A 25,128-nucleotide genomic window follows, 5' to 3' on the forward strand; every position below is an offset into this window, starting at 1 on the left:
ACTTAAAATAAAAAGAATAAGGCAGAAAAAGCTCGCCCCGTGGTACAACGATAAAACCCGGACCTTAAAAAGCTCGGAAATTAGAGCGGAAATGGCGCCATACCAAACTAGAAGTGTTCCACTCTGCCTGGAAGGACAGCCTTATAGAGTATAGAAATGCCCTCACAGAAGCTCGCTCAGCATATCTGGCCTCACTGATCGAGAATAATAAGTATAATCCTAGGGTTCTGTTTAATGTGATTTCCCAAATCACACAAAATCAGGCAGGTAATGAACCAGAAATCCCAGCAACTCTCACCAGTGAAGTTTTTATGGACTTCTTTAATAATAAAATTGATAATATTAGACAACAATTTCAACCCACAGTATCAAATTCAAATCCAGCTTGGCTGTCATCTGACTTGGCTGATATAGAACAAAACACAGCTGTAGAAAAGAGTCTGGAAACCTTTTACCCCCTCCCACAGCTGGAACCATAGAAGATAATCTCTTCTGCAAATTGCACAACCTGCACACTCGATGCAATTCCATCAAAATTACTCAAAGAAGTACTGCCAGTTATTATAAACCCTATCTCAACTATTGTAAACTCGTCCCTTAGTCTGGGCCATGTTCCCAAAGCTTTTAAACTAGCAGTTATCAAACCTCTGATCAAGAAACCAATTCTTGATGTCACCGTTTTGTCTAATTACAGGCCTGTTTCTAACTTACCGTTTATATCTAAGATCTTAGAAAAAGCTGTGGCCCAACAACTTAGTTCATATCTACACAAGAACCATATATATGAAAAATTTCAGTCAGGATTCAGACCACACCACAGCACTGAGACGGCTCTAGTTAAGATAACTAATGATCTTCTTCTTGCCTCTGATCAAGGCTACATATCTCTTAGTGCTACTTGACCTTAGCGCGGCTTTTGATACAATAGACCACAATATTCTCCTAGAAAGGTTAGAAAACATGGTTGGAGTCACAGGGACAGCCCTATCATGGTTCAGATCTTACATATCAGAACGTTATCAGTTTGTTAGGGTAAACAATTGATCTTCCAATTATTCAAAAGTGAGATTTGGAGTTCCGCAGGGCTCTATATTAGGACCATTACTATTTACACTATACATGTTACCGTTAGGCACAGTTATAAGTAACCATGGCGTAAACTTTCATTGTTATGCAGACGATACTCAACTGTACATATCAGCCAAGCCTGATGACCAATACAGGTTAAAGAAAATGGAGGACTGTGTAAAAGACGTGAAAGGCTGGTTGTCACGCACCTTCCTCCTATTAAACAGTAACAAAACAGAGGTTCTCCTTCTGGGTCCAAAATTAGCAAGAAGTAAATCACCAGATTTAATCTTAAATCTCGCCGACTTTCCAGCCACACCTGGATCAGCAGCAAAAAATCTTGGCGTTATAATAGATTCAGATTTATCATTCGATCAACACACAGGCGGCATCACTAGGACAGCTTTTCTACATCTTCACAACATCACCAAGATCAGAAATGCCCTGTCCCTGCGTGATGCAGAAACACTAGTACATGCCTTTATTACTTCTAGGCTAGACTACTGTAACGCGCTACTGTCAGGATGCACAAGCAGGAATTTAAACAGGAATTTAACTCCAACTAGTCCAAAATGCCGCAGCCAGGGTCCTCACTAAAACTAGAAAATTTGAGCATAGTAGTCCAGTGCTATCCTCACTTCATTGGCTACCTATTAAATTCCGTATTGATTATAAAATCCTTTTATTGACTTATAAAGCCCTACATGGTCTCGCTCCTGAATACCTGCAAGACCTTATTTCTCATTATGAGCCATCACGACCACTCAGATCCCAGAGTGCTGGCTTATTAATAGTCCCCAGAATTCAGAAGGTTTCAGCTGGGGGAAGAGCTTTTTCTTATAAAGCCCCCAAACTTGAATGCTCTTCCAGAAACTGTTCGGGACTCAGACACAGTCTCAATCTTTAAGACTAGGCTGAAAACTCACTTGTTCAGTTTAGCTTTTGGTAGCTAATGTTCCCCCTTAGATAAAGGCAGCAGATCCAGGGGTCCATGGACACAGGGAATTATAGTAAACTGAGACGCTGGTGCTGTCGTCCCGCTGCTCGCACGCGGTCACTCAAGTTTGTGGACGGTGGAGCAGAAGGATGCCGAACTGTTTCACAGTGCTGCCGTGTCTGTGTGTTCTTCTGGTTCTCTCCTGTTAGTTAAGCTGTCATAGTCAGATCTGCCGGAGTCGACCTCCACACTCTGGAAATGTTTACATTCCCTGTTTATGTACAAACGGACAGAATAAAACTAATTCCATTTACCTGCTTTCTTTCCGAGTATACAATCGCCCACATGTCCAGCTGGACACTGAAGGACGACTGACTGCCGAGCCCTCCTGCTACCCACTTCAGACCAGCTGCCCACGCCCCAGCTACCACCACCTACCTTGGATGAGCTGCCCACCCTACGCTGATGTTCTCATAGACTCCTAGTTATTCGTAATACCAATATTACTGCTGTTAATATTAGTAATATAATCACTTGTAGGTAGTTTGACCAGAGGAGGATGGGTCCCCCCTGGTGAGCCTGGTTCCTCCCAAGGTTTCTTCCTCAGTTCTGAGGGAGTTTTTCCTTGCCACTGTTGCCCTTGGCTTGCCCACCGGGGGGTTTCTGTACATTCTTACAGTTCTCTTGAAACTTTTTCTTTTCTGAAATTCTGTAAAGCTGCTTTGTGACATCATCCGTTGTAAAAAGCGCTATACAAATAAATTTGATTTGATTTGCTGTGGTGGGTTTTTTCTGTCGAGTCAATGTTGGAGAGGAACAAAACTCCTTGTCAAAAAGTGCTACGTTTTATAAAGGCACTTTTTTTTTAAAGCTTTCAGAAACTTTTCTAAAATGCAGCTATTTATCTGAAGAACCTGCAGTGGAACCGACTGAATATGCCAATAAAAAGGACTGGCTCCATCAATGTACTCAGCACCGACTCCCTGCAGGTTATAATGCCAAATGAAGGAGGCTGTGTTGGCTTTAGTCCCACAGATCAAATAACTTTTAATAAAACATCAAAATGAACATTCTGAAACATGTGAAAAGCACCCATTCAAATGTTCAATGATGGGGATACATCAAAAAGGTAAAAACAGAAGACAAATCAAATTACAGAATCACATCATTACATTGATTTACATCTTATTACTGTGTTAAAGCATAAAAAGGAAAAACATCCCAGCATGTCAACAAATCTGCATAAACACAAAAACACAGGCTGAAAAATGGAAGTCCAGGTTTTCATGATGTCAAATAAAATCTAATAAATAAATCATGTCACAGTCTTTCATCTTTAATCTGACTGCAAAGAACATAAAGACAAAAACAAAGAAATACAAATAAAAACCATTTAGCAAATTATATGTGAATCAGATTATATGTACTGATTCATTACGACACTAAAATCTATGCTGACGACTTTGGTTCACAGATATAAAGATTCATCGCTGTAAACAGACACAGCAGCACTGGTTCAGTTCAGTCTACAAAGATGAAGTTCATGTTGGTCTCTGATGTCCATCCCAGGTCTAAGGCCTCCAGTGATCTCAGATGTTCTCCACCAAGTCAGGGTCACCCAGTTTGAGTGACAGCGCATGAACAGATGGGGTGAAAAAGTTTGTGCTGTGTGGAACTATTTTACACTTTCCACATTAGATAAGCAGTTTGCAATGACCTCCAACACTGAGTATCTCGAGGGGGTCCAACGTCCAAAAAACTCTTCACTACAGGTTTGATACCACTTGAAAATATGACACGAGCCTCGATACAAAGAAAAAGAAGCAGAAAGGAAAGTCTCTGCGACCACGCCCACAACTTCTGTACACTCCGATTATAAAATAACAAAAAATTCACAAACAACGACCGAAGTGCAAATAATGACCTAAAAACAATGGAATTCTTTGGGCTCTTGGACGACCAAACACTCTCCACTGTGGAGGATGTAGGATTTTTGAGGTACATTTTGCATCCAGTGTACTGTAATCATTTTATCTAGTTTACTTTATGTAAATTCTTTTTATTTACTGTCAGCTTTTCTGATTAGGTTTTCAGCAGCTAGTGTCCAAGTACCGCTGTACAATATCCAACATGGAAAGAATGAATCAGACGCTGCTTATAATGACTACAAATTTACCTGTTAAACACCGGAGACTGAAACATATAGTGCTCCTGAATTCTTAAGTCCCTTAATATCTCTCTCTCTCTCTCTCTCTCTCTCTCGCTTTCTCACTCTCTCGCTCTCTCTCTCCTCCTGTAGTTTCTCTGCTGGGTGGCTGAGCTGCTCTTTCTGTCCTCACACTGCAGAAACAGAGGAGATGTTACTGGAGCTGATAAAATCAGAACTGAACACAGTTCAATACTAACCTGAACATAATTCAGTACTAAACTAAAACAATTTCAACATAGACCTGAGCACAATTCAATTTCAATGCAAAAAACAGTTCAATAAAACTGGGCAAAATGAGGGATTTAATGCTGTACAATTACCCAGTTCACACACATATATATATGTATTACATACACAGTGGCAAGAACAAGCATGTGAACCTTTCTATGGTTTTCTTCATTAATTTGTCATAAAATGTGATCTGATCGTCATCCAAGTCAAGTGTATTGACAAAGTGCCTAAAATAATACAAAAAAATTCTGATCATTCATGTCTTCATTGAGAACAACTGTAAAAACCTCATAGTGCTAGCGGGTAAAGTATGTGAACCCTCGAGTTCATGATCTCAGAAAAGCTATTTGGAGTCGGGTGTTAGCAAACCTGGAGTCTTGTTAAGAAGATGAGTTTGGAGGTGTGGACTAGTGCTACTTTGACTGATAAAAACCACTAAAACTTTGTGAGTTTGCTCACAAGAAGGATACGTGTATGCAAGCCATCCATCCATTTTCTAAGCCGCTTCTCCGTCAGGGTCGCGTGGGGGTGCTGGAGCCTATCCCAGCAGTCTTCGGGCGGAAGGCAGGATACACCCTGGACAGGTTGCCAGTCCATCACAGGGCAGACAGACAGACATTCACACCCAGGGGCAGTTTAGCACGTCCAATTGGCCTGACTGCATGTCTTTGGACTGTGGGAGGAAACCGGAGAACCTGGAGGAAACCCACGCAGACACGGGGAGAACATGCAAACTCCACACCGAGGGAACCCCGGTCACCCAGCCAGGGAATCGAACCCAGGCCCTCCTTGCTGCGAGGCGACAGTGCTACCCACCACGCCACCATGCCGCCCGAATGCGAGCCATGCCTCACCAAAAAGCTTTCAGAGGATCTATGATCAAAAATGGTTGATTTACACGAAGCTGGAAAGGGTTACAAAGTGATTTCAAAGACTTTAGAAATTCACCTGTCTACAGTGAGGCAAACAATCTACAAATGGAGACAGTCTGGGACTGTGGCTACTCTGCCAAGAAGTGAGCGCCCAATCAAAATGACCTAAAGAGCACAACGGAGACTCATCAATGAGGTAAAGAAACAACCCCGAGTGACGGCCAAAGATTTGAAGGCATCACTGATGCAGGCTAACATCTGTGTTCATGAGTCTTCAGCCCGTAAAACCTTGAACAAGCAGGGTGTCTATGGCAGGACACCACGAAGGGAGCCGCTGCTTACTAAGAAGAACATTGCTGCACGCCTGAAGTTTGTGAAAGAGCACACTGACACTCCTCAACGGTACTGGGAAAATGTTTTGTGGACAGATGAAACTAAGATGAAACTATTTGGAAAGAACATGCAGTGCTACATATGCCGTAAAAAAGGCACTGCACATCAGCGTGAAAATATCATTCCCACCGTAAAGCATGGCAGAGGGAACATCATGATTTGGGCCTGCTTTGCTGCATCAGGGCCTGGCCAGCTTAGTCTTTGAGGAGAAGATAAATTCCCATGTGTATAAAAAAATTCTACAGGATAATGTGAGTGTGTCTGTACATCAGCTGAAACTCTGTAGAAGTTGGGTGATGCAACAGGACAACGACCCAAAACACTGGAGCAAGTCCACAACAGAACGGCATATGAAAAACAAAACCCGCCTTTTGGAGTAGCCAAGGCAGAGCCCAGATCTCAACCCTATAGAAATGCTATAGATTGACATGAAGAGAGCCGTTCACATGAGGCATCCAACGAACATGAGGGAGCTAAAGCAGTTCTGCCAGGAAGAATGGGCTAAAATTCCTCCTGAACGATGTGCAGGTCTGACCCACAGCTACAGGAAGCGCCTGGTTGAGGTGATTGCTGCCGGGGGGAGGTGGGGGGGGGGGTCAAGACCTGCAAGGTCATTTTCTGACATAATTTATGCCAATTCAGAAAACCATAAAATTGCAAAAGGTTCACATACTTTTTCTTGCCACTTTGTGTTCACATTTTCAAAATCTATTTATTTGTGGAGTTTATTTGCTGAGAAAAGTGTTAATATTGGAATAAACAAAATTTCTAGAAAGAAAAATATTCATTAATGATTTTATATATATAAATATATATAAAAACCTGAAGTATGATTTTATATATCGCTGTTGTCGAAACAAAACCTCATATCTCTAAGACACCAACTTTACTGGAGAAGGAAAAAACATACTCTACATTTAATGTAAGTCAATGGGACCTGATGTTTTTCCAAGTAATGGTGGGTCATTTCGGGTCATTTATCATGAAATTTACATACAATGTACAGGACATAGGGTACTTTCAAATTATGTCCAAAACTTCAAAACAATAAAAATGGAGATATAAAGCTTTGTTCTGAGAGCAGCGAAATGTTTCTGGAGATCACATCTCACAAACTACATTTTACAAAAACTTTTTGCACGTTACAAGTCTTGGCTATATTTTATAAATAAGTATTTTCATACATTCATTTAACTGTATCAGTAAAAATCATTTATCTTTAGCTTGCACAGCTTCAGGTCCAGGATCAGTTTTTCAGTGTTTCTCCCAGCAGTTTGTCACAAATTAGTTCATCGCGTGTTATAGTTCTAGATCAGCCTCAATAAAGATAGTACAGGTTTTTCTTAATTAAATCAAATTGTGAAAATTTAAATGTAAAAATAAAAAGACTTACTATCTATTTTACCATTTAGTCTTTATGGAAACAATAAGACTTTCAGGAAATCATTACACAGTAACTTAACTCATTTCTAATTGATTTAATGCTGTAAATAACTGAAGATCAACTGTTCGTCTGTGCCCGATTTCACTGAGCCACACTAACTGTACTGAGCTGATTCACAGTCATCAGGTCAGATAGTGAAATGAGTTCAGAGACGCAGCTCAGACGATTAACCTGCTATATTTACTGTCACTGAAGTTGAACAGAGAGAGGACAGTAAATGGTCAGAGTGCACAGTGTCCAGGTTCTGTATGTAAAGAGTCCAGGGAGAGAAAATATCAGCTTACTGGGCCGATGGTCACTCGAATCACTCGCACGTCTTTTTCGCTTTTCTGTAAATACAACAGGAATGAATTCAGCTGTGTGTGTTTGTGACTGAGTGACTTTCTGACTCACCAATGTCTGAAATTAAGTTTATTAGCAGACAGTTTAATAGAATATTGTATATATTGTATATATAATAACCACATGATTGTACGTCACAGGGAGAGACGTGTTGATGTCTCTCAAACATGTTCGTGTGAGTGGCTTTCTGACATCACCAATATCAGAAATCTATAGCGCACGTTGTTGTACGTGAGAGAGACACGTGATACTTTCAGTACCAGAACATAATTTATCATAAATGACTACATGACAAACGAGGGCTCAGTGGTAAAGTACAACCATGAGCTCGGAATAACCCACGAATTCAGGAACATGGAGTCAGAAACTGGCTTCTATATACAGTAAAATACATTGATATATTTACTCACTTGGTGTTTTAACAGGTTCAGGTCCCTTGTTAAATCTCCCTGTGGTGAGAAACATTAAGTAAATAATAATTAAGCACAGTTCAATTCATAAACGATCATCTACATTAAGAGTACACAGTGTGAAAGGTGTTCAGCAGGAATATAATACTCACTTGACATCTTCCCTGTGGAACAAAACAATAAATAAAGTGAAGTTAGAGACTCCTCATGTTCAAATTCAGTCCTGGTTGATTCTCTTAGTGAACTGCAAAAAGAACATGACTGAAAAAACTCTGGGGATTTAGTCGCTGCTCTTCGCCACTTAGTTCCTCAGTGAAGTTTTTCTGCTTGGGTTCTTTTTTTTTGTTTTTTTTACAAAGCAGGATTTCTCAGTTAGCCAGATAACTGAAGCCTGAAGATGAGGACTGTCCAATAAGAATGTCTCAGCTCTTTTTCTGTTGGACAAGCTTGACTTTGGGCTTAAGTTCTCTGGCTAAACTGAGGAATCCTGCTCTGTGAGAAATCTCGCTGGTCTCCAAAGGGAAAGGGGTAAAAAGAAAACAGCCCTGCTGGTCAAAGCTGGTATAACACGCTAACTGCAGCCTCTTTTTTCGTGTTTCCCACCTGGCTAACCTCAGTAGTGGAAATAATATAAGTGAGAAATTTGTTTTTGAGGCTTTTGATTGCTGAAATTGTACAAGTGAATATTTAGGGCTGTTTCTGGTGTTTTGGTATTCAGACAAATAAAGTGGCACTTTGTCTCTGGAACACATTTACAGGGCTTCTGCAGGTTTTGGTGGAACATCAATGAAATATTCTTATTATTCAACAAACTAAACTCTTAAATGTCGAGGCCTTTACACAACACATTAATAAACAACACAAACACAAAACATCCATCCATCCATCCATCCATCATCTTCCGCTTCTCCGGGATTCGGGTCGCGGGGGCAGCATCCTGAGCAATGAAGCCCAGACCTCCCTTTCCCCAGCCACTTCCACTAGCTCCCTGGGAGGGATTCCGAGGCGCTCCCAGGCCAGCTGGGCGATATAGACACGCCAGCGTGTCCTGGGTCTTCCCCGGGGTCTCCTCCCCGGTGGACTTGCCTGTGACACCTCCCAAGGGAGGCGTCCAGGAGGCATCCTAACAAGATGCCCGAACCACCTCAACTGGCTCCTCTCGACGTGAAGAAGCAGCGGCTCTACTCCGAGTCCCTCTCGGATGACCGAACTTCTCACCCTATCTCTAAGGGAGAGTCCAGCCACCCTGCGGAGGAAACTCATTTCAGCCGCTTGTATTCGCGATCTCGTTCTTTCGGTCATTACCCAAAGCTCATGACCATAGGTGAGGGTGGGAACATAGATCGACCAGTAAATCGAGAGCCTTGCCTTATGGCTCAGCTCTTTCTTTACCACAACAGACCGGTAAAGAGCCCGCATCACTGCTGACCCAGCACCAATCCGCCTGTCAATCTCACGCTCCCTTGTACCATCACTCGTGAACAAGACCCCGAGATACTTAAACTCCTCCACTTGAGGCAAGAGCTCATCCCCAACCCAGAGAGGGCTCTCCACCCTTTCCCGCGTGAGAACCATGGCCTCGGATTTGGAGGTACTGATCCTCATCCCGGCCGCTTCACACTCGGCTGCAAACCGATCCAGTGAAAGCTGAAGTTCACGGCCTGATGTCCCCAATAGGACCACATCATCTGCGAACAGCAGCGATGTGACCCTGAGGTCACCAAACCGGACACCCTCCATCCCCTGACTGCGCCTAGAAATTCTATCCATAAAAATTATGAATAGAATCGGTGACAAAGGGCAGCCCTGACGGAGTCCAACTCTCACTGGGAAAAAGTCTGACTTACTGCCGGCCATGCGAACCAAGCTCCTGCTTTGTTTGTACAGGGCCTGAATGGCTCGTAGCAAAGAGCCATGTACCCCGTACTCCCGAAGCACCTCCCACAGAATACCCCGGGGAACACAGTCGAATGCCTTCTCCAAATCCACAAAGCACATGTGGACTGGTTGGGCAAACTCCCATGAACCCTCGAGAATCCTGGAGAGGGTAAAGATTTGGTCCAGTGTTCCACGACCAGGGCGGAACCCGCACTGCTCCTCCTGGATCCGAGGTTCGACTATAAGCCGGACTCTCTTCTCCAGTACCCTTGCATAGACCTTACCAGGGAGGCTGAGGAGTGTGATTCCCCTGTAGTTGGAACACACCCTCCGGTCCCCCTTTTTAAAAAGAGGCACCACCACCCCAGTCTGCCAATCAAGTGGCACCACCCCCGATGTCCACGCAATGTTGAAAAGGCGTGTCAGCCAAGACAGCCCCACAACATCCAGAGCCTTGAGGAACTCGGGACGGATCTCATCCACCCCTGCAGCCCTGCCGCCAAGGAGCTTTTTAACTACCTTAGCGACTTCGGCCTCAGTAATGGACAAGCCTATTCCCGTGTCCCCAGACTCTGCCTCCTCACTGGAGAACATGTCGGTGGGATTGAGAAGGTCCTCAAAGTATTCCTTCCACCGCCCAATGACGTCTTCAGTCGAAGTCAGCAGCACACCATCTCCACTATATACAGTGCTAGTGGCACACTGCTTTCCCCTTCTGAGTCGCCTGACGGTTTGCCAGAATCTTTTCGGAGCCGACTTAAAGTCACTTTCCAAGGCCTCACCGAACTCTTCCCACACCCGGGTTTTTGCCTTGGCAACGACTGAAGCCGCAGATCGCTTGGCCTGTCGATACCTGCCAGCTGCCTCTGGTGTCCTACAGGCCAACCATGTCTGGTAGGACTCCTTCTTCAGCTTGACGGCATCTCTCACCTGGGGTGTCCACCACCGGGTTCGAGGATTACCGCCCCGACAGGCACCAACTACCTTGCGACCACAGCTACAGTCAGCCGCTTCAACAATGGAGGAGCGGAACATGGCCCATTCTGAGTCAATGTCCCCCACCTCCCCCGATATCTGGTCAAAGTTCTGACGGAGGTGTGAGTTGAAGATCAATCTGACAGGTTCTTCTGCCAGACGTTCCCAGCAAACCCTCACTATACGTTTGGGTTTGCCTGGTCTGACTGGCATCTTCCCCCACCACCTGATCCAACTCACCACCAGGTGGTGATCAGTTGACAGCTCAGCTCCTCTCTTTACCCGAGTGTCCAGTACACATGGCCGCAAGTCCGCTGACACGACTACAAAGTCAATCATTGAACTGCGGCCTAGGGTGTCCTGGTGCCATGTGCACTTATGGACATCCTTGTGTTCAAACATGGTGTTCGTTATGGACAAACTGTGGTTTGCACAGAAGTCCAAAAACTGAACACCACTCGGGTTCAGATCAGAGAGGCCATTCCTCCCAATCACACCCCTCCAGGTCTTACTGTCATTGCCCACGTGAGCGTTGAAGTCCCCCAGTAGGACAATCGAGTCTCCAGGAGGAGCACTTTCAAGCACCCCTTCCAAGGACTCTATGAAGGCTGGGTATTCTGAACTGCTGTTCGGTGCATAAGCACAGACAACAGTCAGGACCCGTTCCCCAACCCGAAGGCGTAGGGAAGCTACCCTCTCGTCCACCGGGGAAAACCCCAACATACAGGCGCCGAGTCGAGGGGCTATGAGAAAGCCCACACCTGCCCGCCGCCTCTCACCGTGGGCAACTCCAGAAAAGAAAAAAGTCCAGCCCCTCTCAAGGAGATTGGACCCAGAGCCCAAGCTGTGTGTTGAGGTGAGCCCGACTATATCTAGCCGGTATCTCTCGACCTCGCGCACCAACTCAGGCTCCTTCCCCGCCAGTGAGGTAACGTTCCAAGTTCCAAAAGCCAGTTTCAGCAACCGAGGATCAGAACGCCAAGGCCCACGCCTTCGGACACTGCCCGATCCACAATGCACCGCACCCCTACTACTGCCCCTCCCATCGGTGGTGGGTCGATGGGAGGCACAAAACATCCATATGCAGAATATACTGAAACGACACACACCAGGCGCAACATATTTGGACATTTCTGCTGTCGTTCATATTGTTCAGTTTATCTTTCACACACAGCTCAGCTCTGGAACTCTGACTGAGCTGCTTGTGGAGATTCTGACACAATCGGCGATGGAGACAAACTAATCATTTCATTTAAAAATGTGGTTACTGGGACACAGAGATCCTACAAATCATGTTCAGTGTGTAAAGACCTTAATTCTGAAAATCACAGCAAATCATTGCTTGTGAAAGAGGCTTTAATGTAAATGTGACTGAAGGTTTTCTGGATAAAGAAGAAAGTTATAAACATCTTTCTTAAAAGAGAAAGTGAGGAGAGTGAAAGGAGTTCAGAGTAGAGAAATATAATACTCACAATAACCACCTGGAATTGTGGAATAAAACAATAGATAAAGTGCAGTTAGTGAATGTCTTCATGTTCAAGTTCAACATCTTATAGACTTAAAATAAGCAATTTATAAACATCTTTCTGAAAAGAGAGAATGTAGAGAGTGAAAGGAGTTCAGAGTGGAGAAATTTAATACTCAGAAGAGTTGGAACTGTAGAATAAAACAACAGATTAAGCGCAGTTGGTGAATGTCTTCATGTTCAAGTTCAACATCTTATAGACCTTTAAAATAAGTAATTTATTAACATCTTTCTGAAAAGAGAGAATGTAGAGAGTGAAAGGAGTTCAGAGTGCAGAAATATAATACTCACTCAAACAAACTGGAGCTGTAAATAAAACAATAGAAAAAGTGCAGTTACTGAGTGTCTTCATGTTCAAGTTCAACATCTTACAGACTTTTAAAATAAGCAATTTATTAACATCTTTCTGAAAAGAGAAAATGAAGAGAGTGAACGGAGTTCAGAGTGGAGAAATATAATACTCACTGAAATGAGGTGGAGCTGTGGAATAAAACAATAGATAAAGTGCAGTTGTCCAATGGCTTCTTTACAGTTTGTTTCTTGACTGACTGCAGCACATTTGCTTCCACAATTAAATGATATTTACTGGAATCCATTTTTACATCTACCTGTGCAGTGTTTTCTGTGCACTGGCTGCCACACAACCCCAAAGACTAATAGAGCCACCACCATGATTAACAGCTGGAAAGGTGTTCTATTCATCAAATGCTTTTTTCCTCCAAAATATACTTTAATGTTTGGGAAGAAAGAGCTCCACGTTTACTTTATCTACATTCAGCACCTGTTTCCATAATGGCTCTGGTTAATTTTTATCTATTTTTCGTTTTACACACTTCAGAGGTTGAATTCTGCGACGAGGTCACAGGCAAAGTTTCCATCTGATGACTAAGTAGATCATGGAAGCGAAGAAGCAGTGAAGACCAGAGGAGCCCCCAGTTGTCAAGTGTTAGCACAAAGCTTGAAGAATCAGAAAATGTATTCCATCCATCCATCCATCCTCAACCTCTTATCCAGGTTGCGGAGGCAGCAGCCTAAGAGGCCCAGGCCTCCCTCTCCCCCACCACCTCTTCCATTTCTTCCGGAGGGATACCGATGCGTTCCCAAGATAGTCGAAAGATATAATCCCTCCAATGTGTCCTGGGTCTTCCCTGGGGTCTCCTCCCCGTCGGACATGTCTGGAACACCTCCCTAGGGAGGGGTCCAGCGGCCATCCTTACCAGATGCCTGAACCAACTCAACTCAACTGGCATCTTTTAACATGGAGGAGCAGCAGCTCTACTCTGAGCCTCTCCCAAATCACAATCTTCTCACCCTATCTCTAAGGGAGAGCCCGGCGACCCTGCGGAGACAGCTCATTTCAGCCACTTGTATCCGTGATCTCGTTCTTTCAGTCACTACCCAAAGCTTGTGACCATAGGTGAGAGTTGGAATGTAGATTGACCGGTAAATTGACAACTTCGCCATCTGGCTCAAATCTCTCTTCAACATGATGGACCGGTATAGGGTCTGCATTACTGCAGATGCCACACCAATCCGCCTGTGAACCTCTCGCTCCATCCTTCCTTCACTCATGAACAAAATCCCAAGATATTTAAACTCCTCCACTTGGGGCAAGAATTCACTCCCAAACTGGACAGAGTATTCCACCCTTTTCCGACTGAGGACCATGGTCTCAGATTTAGAGGTGCTGATTTTCATCCCAGCCGCTTCACACTAGGCTGCAAACTGGTCCAGAGAGAGCTGGAGGTCCCGGCCTGATGACGCCAACAGGACCACATCATCCGCAAAAAGCAGACATAAAATCCTGAGGCAACCATTCTGGACAACCTCCGCTGCTTGGCTGTTCCGAGAAATTCTGTCCATAAAAGTTATGAACAGAATCGGTGACAACAGACAGCCCTGGCAGAGTCCAACCCTGACTGGAAACCAATCCGACTTACTGCTGGCTATACGAATCAAGCTCCTGCTCCATTTGTACAGGGACTGAATGGCCAGTAACAACGAGCCCCTCACCCCGTACTCCCGGCGCACTCCCCACAGGATCCCCCAATCTCCTTGAGAGGGGCTGGACTTTATTCTTTTCTGGAGTTGCCCATGGTGAGAGGCGGCGGGCAGGTGTGGGCTTTCTCATAGCCCCTCGACTCGGTGCATGTATGTTGGGGTTTTCTCTGGTGGACGAGAGGGTAGCTTCCCTATGCCTTCGGGTTGGGGAACGGGTCCTGACTGCTGTCTGTGCTTATGTCAGACCAGGCAAGCCCAAACGTATAGTGAGGGTTTGCTGGGAACGTCTGGCAGAAGAACCTGTCGGATTCATCTTCAACTCCCACCTCCGTCAGAACTTTGACCAGATATCGGGGGAGGTGGGGGACATTGACTCAGAATGGGCCATGTTCCATTCCTCCATTGTTGAAGTGGCTGACTGTAGCTGTGGCCGTAAGGTAGTTGGTGCCTGTCGGGGCGGTAATCCTCGAACCCGGTGGACACCCCAGGTGAGAGATGCCATTAAGCTGAAGAAGGAGTCCTACCGGGCATGGTTGGCCTGTGGGACACCAGAGGCCGCTGGCAGGTATCGACAGGCCAAGCGATCTGCAGCTTCAGTCATCGCCAAGGCAAAAACCCGTGTGTGGGAGGAGTTTGGGGAGGCCTTGGAAAGTGACTAAGTCGGCTCCAAAAAGATTCTGGCAAACCGTTAGGCGACTCAGAAGGGGAAAGCAGTGTGCCACTAGCACTGTATATAGTGGAGATGGTGTGCTGCTGACTTCGACTGAAGACATCATTGGGCGGTGGAAGGAATACTTTGAGGACCTTCTCAATCCCACCGACACATTCTCCAGTGAGGAGGCAGAGTCTGGGGACATGGGAATAGGCTTGTCCATTACTGAGGCCGAAGTCGCTAAGGTAGTTAAGAAGCTCCTTGGTGGCAAGGCTCCAGGCGTGGATGAGATACGCCCTGAGTTCCTCAAGGCTCTGGATGTTGTGGGGCTGTCTTGGCTGACATGCCTTTTCAACATTGCGTGGACATGGGGGGCGGTGCCACTGGATTGGCAGACTGGGGTGGTGGTGCCTCTTTTAAAAAAAGGGGACCGGAGGATGTGTTCCAACTACAGGGGAATCACACTCCTCAGCCTCCCTGGTAAGGTCTATGCAGGGGTACAGGAGAAGAGAGTCCGGCTTATAGTCGAACCTCGGATCCAGGAGGAGCAGTGCGGGTTCCACCCTGGTCGTGGAACACTGGACCAACTCTTCACCCTCTCCAGGATTCTGGAGGGTTCATGGGAGTTTGCCCAACCAGTCCATATGTGCATTGTGGATCTGGAGAAGGCATTCGACTGTGTTCCCCGGGGTATTCTGTGGGAGGTGCTTCGGGAGTACGGGGTACATGGCTCTTTGTTACGAGCCATTCAGGCCCTGTACAAAGCTGGAGTTTGGTTCGCATAGCCGGCAGTAAGTCAGACTCATTCCCAGTGAGAGTTGGACTCCGTCAGGGCTGCCCTGTCACCGATTCTATTCATAATTTTTATGGATAGAATTTCTAGGTGCAGTCAGGGGATGGAGGGTGTCCGGTTTGCTGACCTCAGGGTCACATCGCTGCTGTTTGCAGATGATATGGTCCTATTGGGGACATCAGGCCGCGAACTTCAGCTTTCGCTGGATCGGTTTGCAGCCGAGTGTGAAGCGGCCGGGATGAGAATCAGTACCTCTAAATCTGAGACCATTGTTCTCAGGCAGAAAAGGGTGGAGAGCCCTCTCTGGGTCAGGGATAGGCTCATGCCTCAAGTGGTGGAGTTCAAGTATCTCGGGGTCTTGTTCACGAGTGATGGTACAAAGGAGCGGGAGATTGACAGGCGGATTGGTGCTGGGTCAGCAGTGATGCGGGCTCTTTACCGGTCTGTTGTGGTAAAGAAAGAGCTGAGCCATAAGGCAAGGCTCTCAATTTACCGGTCGACCCACGTTCCCACCCTCACCTATGGTCATGAGCTTTGGGTACAAACGGCCGAAATCAGCTCCGTTGGGTGTCTGGACTCTCCCTTAGAGATAGGGTGAGAAGTTTGGTTATCCGGGAGGGACTCGGAGTAGAGCCGCTGCTTCTTCACATCAAGAGGAGCCAGCTGAGGGCATCTGGTTAGGATGCCTCCTGGACGCCTCCCTCGGGAGGTGTCACAGGCAAGTCCACCTGGGAGGATACCCCGGGGTAGACCCAGGAAACGCTGGCGTGACTATATTGCCCAGCTGGCCTGGGAGCGCCTTGGAATCCCCCCTGGAGAGCTAGTGGACGTGGCTGGGGAAAGGGAGGTTTGGGCCTCATTGCTTAGGATGCTGCCCCCACGACCCGAACCCCGGAGAAGCGGAAAATAATGGATGGATGGATGGATGGATGGATGGATGGATGGATGGATGGATGGATGTGCACACGTGTTAAGTGTGTCATTCTGCGATGGGCTGAGTGCTGGTCAGTGTCTGCCCTGATCAGAGACTCTATAGCTAGACGTGACCTGCCTGCTTCTCGGTCACTTGGTTAGCGCTGAGCGGCATCAATATTTACCCTCTATTTGCAGGTGAACTATGTTTTCCATCTTGTGTTTTCCATAAGTGACCTCACACCTGTATTCTCCTCCATCTGACTGATAAACTTTCAGCTTCAGAGATACGTTTCCATTCTCCAGCTCATCAGTTAACATGTTCACTCTGCCCTCATAGCCCCTCCCCTCTGTCACCTGACCATTCTGGTACAGGTAAAGGCAGTCTGTCCCTTTAAACCACCTGATCTCCATGGCAACAGCACTGGTTTTAGGTGAGAGGAAACCAGGCAGAAGGACATCATTACCAGCACAAGCATGGACAGTAAAAGGCTGAGGAATGAGAGAGTGATTGTTCTCTGGGAGGGAGAATAATTTAAACTCTGAAAAGAGAAAGACAGAAATGTGTGTGTCAGTCATCTCTCTACTGAAGACACACTTAATCAGATGTTGCTGTAAACTGTCATTACGGTCATTTACACAATATGCTCACATGAACTATAACAGAACATAATGTAACTGAAAAAGCTCCACTGTCCTGGTCAGGGTACAAAGAAGTACAATGACTTCATTTTTACTAATGATCTAAAACAGCGGCTACCTGAGATACAGAACTGTAAACTATGGATTTATTTTTAGGTGGTAGTTATTTACTGTATCTGTAATATGAAGCAGTAGCACAGTGCAATACAGTAAGATCCATAAGTATTTGGACATCAACAAAGTTACTGTTATTTCAGTTCTCTACCACAGACTATTGGAGTTAAATTGAATTATGAATATGAGCTCAAAGTGCAGACATTCAGCTTTAATTTGAGGGAATTAACATCCAAATTTGCTGAACACTAAGTGCATAAAACTCATTAGGTATAATCTTATCCACTGACTTCTAGACTGGATCTCCTAAAAACTTTCATAACTTTAAATCTCTGTGCTCCAAGCTGTTTTCACGCACTCATGCTCCTAGTTATAGTTGCTGTCGCAGCTGCATGAGCTTGTTGTTTCTGCTGGTGCAGTTGTGTGTGTGTCTGAGTTAGGCTTGTCAATGTTGATCAAGCTGTCCAGTTCAGGTTAGCTTAGGTTTTCGTTCCTCGCACTGTTAATCCTGTTAGTCTTGCTGTTTTGTGGCTGTCTATGCTCTCTTGCTCTCTCTCTCTCTCTCGCTGCTGTGCTTTGTTGGGGTTCTGGACAGGGTAGATGGGCGCGTTCATACATTTTACATCACGTAGCAGCCCAACGTATAGACACCTTAGGTAAGGGGCAGGCGCTGACCCATGTATTTATGTTATGCAATAGGGAAGACTACTGTAGATAGTTTTTTTTGTTTTTGCCACAGGTGAGGATTAGAATTAAAGTGCTAGGGTAGTTTTTTGTTTGTTTTGATTATTTCTTTGATTTAGCGCCACCTGGGTCCAGAATTCTGTTCTTTTGACAGCAAGCATATTTGCCTTTTTCTTTTTTGTAAATATTGTACATATTGATGTTATGGGGGTCTTACTCAAGTTATAGTCTGAGTGTACTTTAACCCCGGAGTATAATAACAAGACAAAAGAAGGTAACCCATTCTTGTCTTGTTCTTCCTGATTTGTGCTGCAAACATCACATCGAAACCATATGTTACTGCCCCCCTTTATCCCCTAGGCTTTCCTGTAGGGTCGTAACACTCTGCGTTTTAAAAATCTCAGATGCTGCCGACTCAAACTCCAACACCTCTCTGAACACCTTCCTGAGTTAATGTTGATGATGAAATATTACAGTGGTAGGGAAGTAATGAGGAGGCGGAGCTGAACGTGTGTCTGTTTATCAGGAGGAAAAATATTATTGCGCTTGGCGAAACTCATTTTGGAGCAACAGCAGGGGGCATTCTAACAATATTAACAATCTCCAGTTCATTGCATTTTTGTCTAGTTTTGACCTTATTTACATCGGTAACTGGAGCAACAGTAACTGTAACAGACATAACAGTTGAGTGTTGACTTTGATCAAGTAGTTTGGTATTTACTAACTTGAGGTACGATGCTGTAAGATACGATTCCTAAACTAAGTTTTGCTTCTGTAATATGAATTTGTAAAAATCATATCTTGACCTGTCAGATCTCAACATTAGACAAAAAGATAGGAAATTTCTGTAATACGACCCCAGAGTTCAATCCAAAATAGGATTGACAGTTTTATCTATATTAGTTATGTAAGCTATGCGTCAAAATGTTTGTAATTCCTACAATTCCTAAAACTGTGTTTAAATATGTGCATTTCTACTTGTTTTCTAAGCTGGAATTACAGTGCCGAGGCTGATACTCTCCCACACATGTATCTGACCGATCGTGTTCATTACAGATGTGTATGATGCCTCCAACTTAACCCCCTTCATGTGTTATGGAGCCTAAAACAGATATAATTAAAGGTAAAGAGTTTAAGTCGGATTGCTCACTGATGCATTACCATTTATTGTGATGTGTATCATGTCTGTGACCGAGTTCCTTCCTGAGCTATAAAGCCTAAAAACAGCCACAAAAGCTGCAGAGCGAGGGCTTTAGGTTCTAAGGTTTAACTCTGAGAAGGACCATATATTTAGAATAATTGAAGCTCTACCTTTTATCCGCACTCCATCGTTTTTCACCCTGTGTCCTCCATGAGTGACCTCACACCTGTACTCTCCGTAATCTGACCTCTGAACATCTCGCAGACTCAGAGACATGTTTCCTCTCTGCAGCTCTTCTGTGAACATGCTCACTCTGCCCTCGTAGCCTCTCCCCTCTGTCACCTGACCATTCAGGTACAGGTAAATGCAGTCTGTCCCTTTAAACCACCTGATCTCCATGGCAACAGCACTGGTTTCAGGAGAGAGGTAACAGGGCAGAGTGACATCATGACCACAAAAAACATGAGGTCCAAAATCTGGAGAGCTCTGCTGCTTCGAAGTGGGTTTCAGAGGCTCAACATGAGACGGCTTTCCAACATCTTCTGATCTGGAGACCAGTTTAAACTCTGGGAGGAAGAAAAAAGATCAGATTAGGATTAGATTAGTACGTCCGTTAAGACAACAAGAAACTAGGCTATGAATCAGCCCAGTGTTTATACAGGAGCAGCAGAACAGCACTTTATTTTTACCACAATCATGGACTTTTACTCTCACAGAGCAACTGGATATTTTACGTGATTTAAATAATTTGACATTTTTACACAATTTATGAGAATTAAACAGGTAAAATTACAAGCAGTTTGAACTTTTATGATCTTATGATTTTATGATACTTATGATTTTATGATACAGCTGTCAGGCAGAAACAGAGAACCATCTTTATATCAAGCATTTCAGTCCTCCATGATGCCTAAGTCAGCTTTTTCGCCAGATGCTTTGTTCGAATTTTTCCATTCCATTTTAAATTTAAGGTGGAATGGGAAAAGTCAAACAAGAAGCTGGCGAAAGTCTGGAGAAAATGTCCTCAGCACTAAAATAATAATTAGGATATTCTGAGAGCCTAAATCTGTTTACCAGGGGGTGAGCAGTGATATTAAGCTGAATCTGTGCTGGATTCGCTTGAGTGAAAGAACGTTTGTAGATCTTTTCAAATCATTTCAAATCAAGCTAAATGGAAAGATCTATCATGTTTCAGTGAGCATCAGATAAAGACTGCTGAAGACAAACTCTGAAGCTCCTGCTAAAGCCTGAGTAGACTGATGAATCAACGTGATGACCAGTTAGCAATCTCAGCATTACTGAGCTCTGCTGAGAAATGATTCAACTAATAATCATGTTTGTCGTGATAATATATGTGTTGTACTGGACTCCTGCTTGGGGGATAAAGGGGGCAGCAATGGACTGAATCAGGCAGTGAGAGAGAAAACTTCATTTAAATGACAATCAAATTTTTCATGAAACATAACTGAAGAATTATATGAAGAAAACTGCCAGCAAGTAACTGCGAGGAACAGGGACAATTAAGTAAAAAACTTTTTCTCATGTTGCTCATGATGTATTCTAAATGTGTTCTGAACAAGTTACTTTTTAATGTCTTGTAATGGAATCCATTATTTAATACGTTTAGAACCATGTATTCAGAATTCATCCATCACTACTATACGATTCGTCATCTTTTACATGAGGCATTTCAGCAAGCCTTAATGAAACAATGCAAAGAGAAGCAGGTGTACATTTAACAGTGCACTAATATTATCAGTGCATTAATATTATTACATGAATTACCTTTAAACACAGTCATTATATTTACACACAGCCTGATAGTGTGTTAATAATTATAATGATTTAGTAATAACTCAATCAGAATAGAGCATACCCACTGAATTAAATTTCTATCTGATTGAACAAGGCGGGTAATCCTTAAATAACCTGCTAGATAGAAGAATAATAGCCATATAAGCATCTGTTGGTCAGGACTTCATGGGCTTTTTTGCCTAAAACACTCTTGGTGAAGAGGTATGTGCAGGATGATATATGACAAAAAGTCTGCAAAGAAAACTTACTTTTTTCATATATGTCAATATTGTACCAATATAAACATTACATATACAACTCAAAATACATGTGCAGGTTCACTGGACATTTTACATGGAAAATAAAACATCTATATTTGTGTGACCCCTGGTTCCTATCACCACCACTGTAAAGATCTCTGAGCTGGTAAGTTTCTCCACTATTAATCATTTCACATCAAACCACTCTTGCATGAGTTTGTTTACATCTCAGTGATTGAATTATGCAACAGTTTTGAAACCCTCTCCTTTAATTCCCATTTAATATTTACAGTTGCCTCCTGCTGTGCAGTGGGAGACATGCAATGCAGTACATACAGTATAACAGTTCAACACAGCATTATAAATGTACTAGACTGTCCTTTACAGGAGGATCTAAACTCACCTGATACGTGCAGATGAATAACGGACATCTCCTCTTTCTTCTCTCCCAGCATTTCACACCTGTATTGTCCAGAATCAGTGACTTTAACATCTCTCAGTGTCAGTTTCCCACTGCCTTCACAGCCACTTCCCACAGTGACCTGGAACACTTCAATACAGTCTGTCCCCTTAAACCACCTGACCTCTCTGGCCGCTGTACTGGTTTCAGGTGAGAGGCGACAGGGCAGGTGGACAGTGTCCCCAGCAGTAGCACGGACTGTATGAAACTGCCGACGAAAGGCTTTCAGTCGAGAGGAGACTGAGGGTGTGGATTCTGGAAAGACAGTGCCTGTTAAGACACGACAGGAGAGGTTTAATTTACAAACTTCATACCAAAAGAGTTGGGACAGTAAATACGATCCAAATAAAAACAGAAAACGTGATTTATAAATCTACTTTAGTCTGTATTTCAATAAAAACAAAGGCCTTTAATGTGTCAACGTGTCATTGTTTTGTTAAAATACGTTCATTCTTAAATTGATGCCTGAAGCACATTCCAGAAAAGTGAGGACAGGAGCAGTTTAAGACTAGAACCACTGGGAAACTGTCATTAACTACTGAGATCTGACTAAGCTTTAGGATCTGATTATTCTCTATGAAAAAGGGCCACACCGATGAACTGCTTGTCTGAGCCCTAAACTGTTTAATAAATGAGCAATAAAGGCACAAACAGACAGAAGAGAGTGAAAGGTGAGCGTTCATCTGTCGTGTCGCCTGCGTATAAAGCAGTGGGTTTCCATGCCAGTCCTGCACACCTGTACGTTTCTGTTTTCACTGCTGTTTCACGTCATCAGGGCTGGGTTTCTGGAAAAAAACTCTTAGTAGAAAAATGATAGAGCGAGCCTCACACTGAACTCTCTCTCTCTACCGTTAAAATGATCTTAACTCTAAGAAGCTTTCGGGAAACTGGACCTGGGTAGATCTCAAGCCTGAGCTTGTCAGATTTGCCAGAACAGGAAAAAAAACACAAAGGCAGAGTCTCAAGATTTCGTCTTACTTACCAAGTTTTTCGGTGTCGACTGTTTTCTGAAAGAAAGAGGAAAAAACATGTTTTCAGTGTTTTACTGCTCTTTTTTACTTTACCAGTTGAAACAAAAGGCAACATTTCACAAAATAAATGTTCCATAATAATTCACTTATGAGAAGAACAAGAGAGACAGAGAGAGAGAGAGACAGAGAGAGAGAAGAAAGAGAGAGAGACCGAAAGACAGAGAGAGAGGGAGAGAGACAGAGAGTGAGAGAGGAAGAAGAAAGAGAGAAAGAGAGACAGAGAGAGAAACAGAAAGAGAGACAGAGAAAGAGAGAGAGAGAGAAACAGAAAGAGAGACAGAGAAAGAGAGAGAGAGAGAGAGAGAGAGAGAGAGAGAGAGAGAGAGGGGAAGAGAAAGAAAGAGAGATGTTGATTTATACACTCACGTTTCCTGCCATGTTGTGCTGGATCTTCAACAAAGAGGGAAAAAAGCTCTTTTGTCCACTTTAAACTCTCAGAACCACAAACAGAACGTAAGGTGACCAGCTGCCAGCAGAACCGAGTACAGTCCACGACAGTGAGCCGCACAGAGTGATCTCTGTTGCAAAGTCCACAAACATTCAGAGGAGAACAGCCTTTAGAGGAAATGACTGAAAAAGAAACTGGGAAGTTAGAAATGTTTCAGTGGGAAAAGAACTGAGCTGTAGCTCTGAGTCATCACACAACTCCTCAGCAAAGTGAAGCATGTCAATAGTATTTTTGTTACATCATCAGTAAATAACGGAAAAAGACGGGAAAGCTCGTAACTCTTAACTCGGTGTCTGTCTGCTCACACCCTTTAATATAAACTGCCAATCAGCTCAGTGGTAACAGTGGTACAGCTGTGAGTGGGAACACCCCCCACTGCTGTGGAAGGACACACGGGCTTCTGTTTGGGGTTTACAGGTCTCTCCTCATTCAAAGGGAGTCTGATCCTGAGTGAGTGGACATAACTGCCCGAGGACGATGTCAAGATGGCCACTGAGTGGACAGACAATCCTGTGATGCTGACGCTGAGGAGAATTTATCATCTAATCAGAATAAATTAGTAATAACTCAATCAGAATAGAATTACATTTCTATCTGGTTGAACAAGGTGGGAAATCCTTAAATAACCCACTAAATAAAGCAATAATAGCCAGATAAACATCTGTTGGTCAGGACTTCAAGAGCTGAGAGAAATGTTAATCCATTAGATTAACCATCAACATAAATATGAAGCATCAGAGGAATCAATGCATCATGTTTTGATTTACTTTTGATTCCTTAGGATTATGGTTTATCGAGCTGCTGTAAAAATCAAAAGGTGATGGACTGTGTTATGTTCAACCAGAGCTGGTGTAATAACCTTAAAGATTTTAGCCAGTTTTGTTCTCCAATCACTGAGTACTTCAACATCAACTGCAGACCTTTTTTATCTCCCTAGAGAGACTGCTTCCATTATTTCAATTTATATTGCACTGAAAGCCATCAGTGAACTGGCAAATCATGTATCTTCATTAGAAAGCATTGAGGGACTTCAACCATACAAGCCTTTTCTGGGACTCGTTTCCAGCAGCAGGTCACATGTCCTACCAGAAATCTAAATATTGGACTATTGCTACTGTACTGTTGAAAGTACATACCATGGATTCTTAAGAGCCCGTTTGGGCAAATCTGATCATGCCATGGAGTTACTCTTTCCAGCATACAGACAAAGACTCAAAATCATCAAACCCAAGAAAGCAGTTAACTCTTGATCGAATGATGCTTTAGAAACTTTTAACGCCAGTTTGGACTGCACAGATTGGGATGTTTCTAAGGTTTCATGTGAGTCTTTTGATGAATACGTTGAGACGGTAATTGCCCATATCAGGGGCTGGCAACCTTTTTCGTACAGAGTGCCGATTTACGAAAAAAAAAATTCAAAGGTGAAGTGCTCAAGTGTGCCATGCAACATATTTAAGTCATAACACAAACTGTTACCAAGTTTGTTACAAGCTAATCAATCAGTTTATTAAACTTACATTTCAGTGTGATCCCTGTCCCTGACATTCTTTGCAAAGATGATCCATCTGTGGTGCATAAGCGGTGACTTTGAGCTGAACACAGGCCTCAGAGTGGTCTGCAGTAAAGCTGCTTTGTGAAGGATTGAGGTTAGAACTTGTGTGAGAAGATCTGCCCACACAGATACGTTGACCCAAAGATTGACAGCATTGCCAATTGCAATCTTCTTCAAACAGTCAAATTTCTCTGGAAATGATGTCCAACACTTAAAAAGGGGCTGTGCATTTTTTTTGGATGTTTCAAGTGATGTGCGCAGCTCACAAATCTTCACTGTCAACAGAGATGAGCTCTGGAAGTCAATCATTTGCATTTCAAAATCATCAGTGCACATCCACTTAAAAACCGTATCTCTGAC

At 43.8% G+C, this 25,128-nt stretch overlaps 1 protein-coding gene across 2 annotated transcripts; it reads right to left on the reverse strand.

Moving 5' to 3' along the window:
* Positions 1 to 3,022: 3,022 nt before the first annotated feature.
* On the reverse strand, positions 3,023 to 23,402 carry LOC108412907 (junctional adhesion molecule-like). Of its 2 annotated transcripts, XM_017685143.2 has the most exons (11): positions 23,135 to 23,401; positions 22,720 to 22,744; positions 21,681 to 22,007; positions 19,394 to 19,789; positions 16,828 to 17,184; positions 12,576 to 12,590; positions 12,232 to 12,240; positions 8,059 to 8,070; positions 7,907 to 7,945; positions 7,439 to 7,483; positions 3,023 to 4,345 (listed from the first exon to the last, which is right to left on the reverse strand). In XM_017685143.2, exons 1-11 carry the CDS (start codon positions 23,144 to 23,146, stop codon positions 4,341 to 4,343), a joined length of 1,242 nt encoding a protein of 413 aa, XP_017540632.1. In that variant the 5' UTR covers positions 23,147 to 23,401; the 3' UTR covers positions 3,023 to 4,340. The 2 variants fall into 2 exon arrangements, 1 of the variants encoding a protein (XP_017540632.1); XR_001856709.2 differs by lacking the exon at positions 3,023 to 4,345 and having other exon boundaries at positions 7,441 to 7,483; positions 8,059 to 8,150; positions 23,135 to 23,402.
* Positions 23,403 to 25,128: the final 1,726 nt, after the last annotated feature.

This window comes from Pygocentrus nattereri, chromosome 3 (genome assembly GCF_015220715.1).
Source record: "Pygocentrus nattereri isolate fPygNat1 chromosome 3, fPygNat1.pri, whole genome shotgun sequence".
Lineage (NCBI taxonomy): Eukaryota > Metazoa > Chordata > Actinopteri > Characiformes > Serrasalmidae > Pygocentrus > Pygocentrus nattereri.

Bases quoted from the DNA above. Each gene is read 5' to 3' on its own strand.
- LOC108412907 (XM_017685143.2), bottom strand. The intron at 19,790-21,680 runs GTGAGTTTAGAT...TCTTCCTCCCAG, and splicing joins TATTCATCTGCACGTATCAG to AGTTTAAACTGGTCTCCAGA. The intron at 7,484-7,906 runs GTGAGTAAATAT...TTGTATTTACAG, and splicing joins TGAACCTGTTAAAACACCAA to AAAAGCGAAAAAGACGTGCG.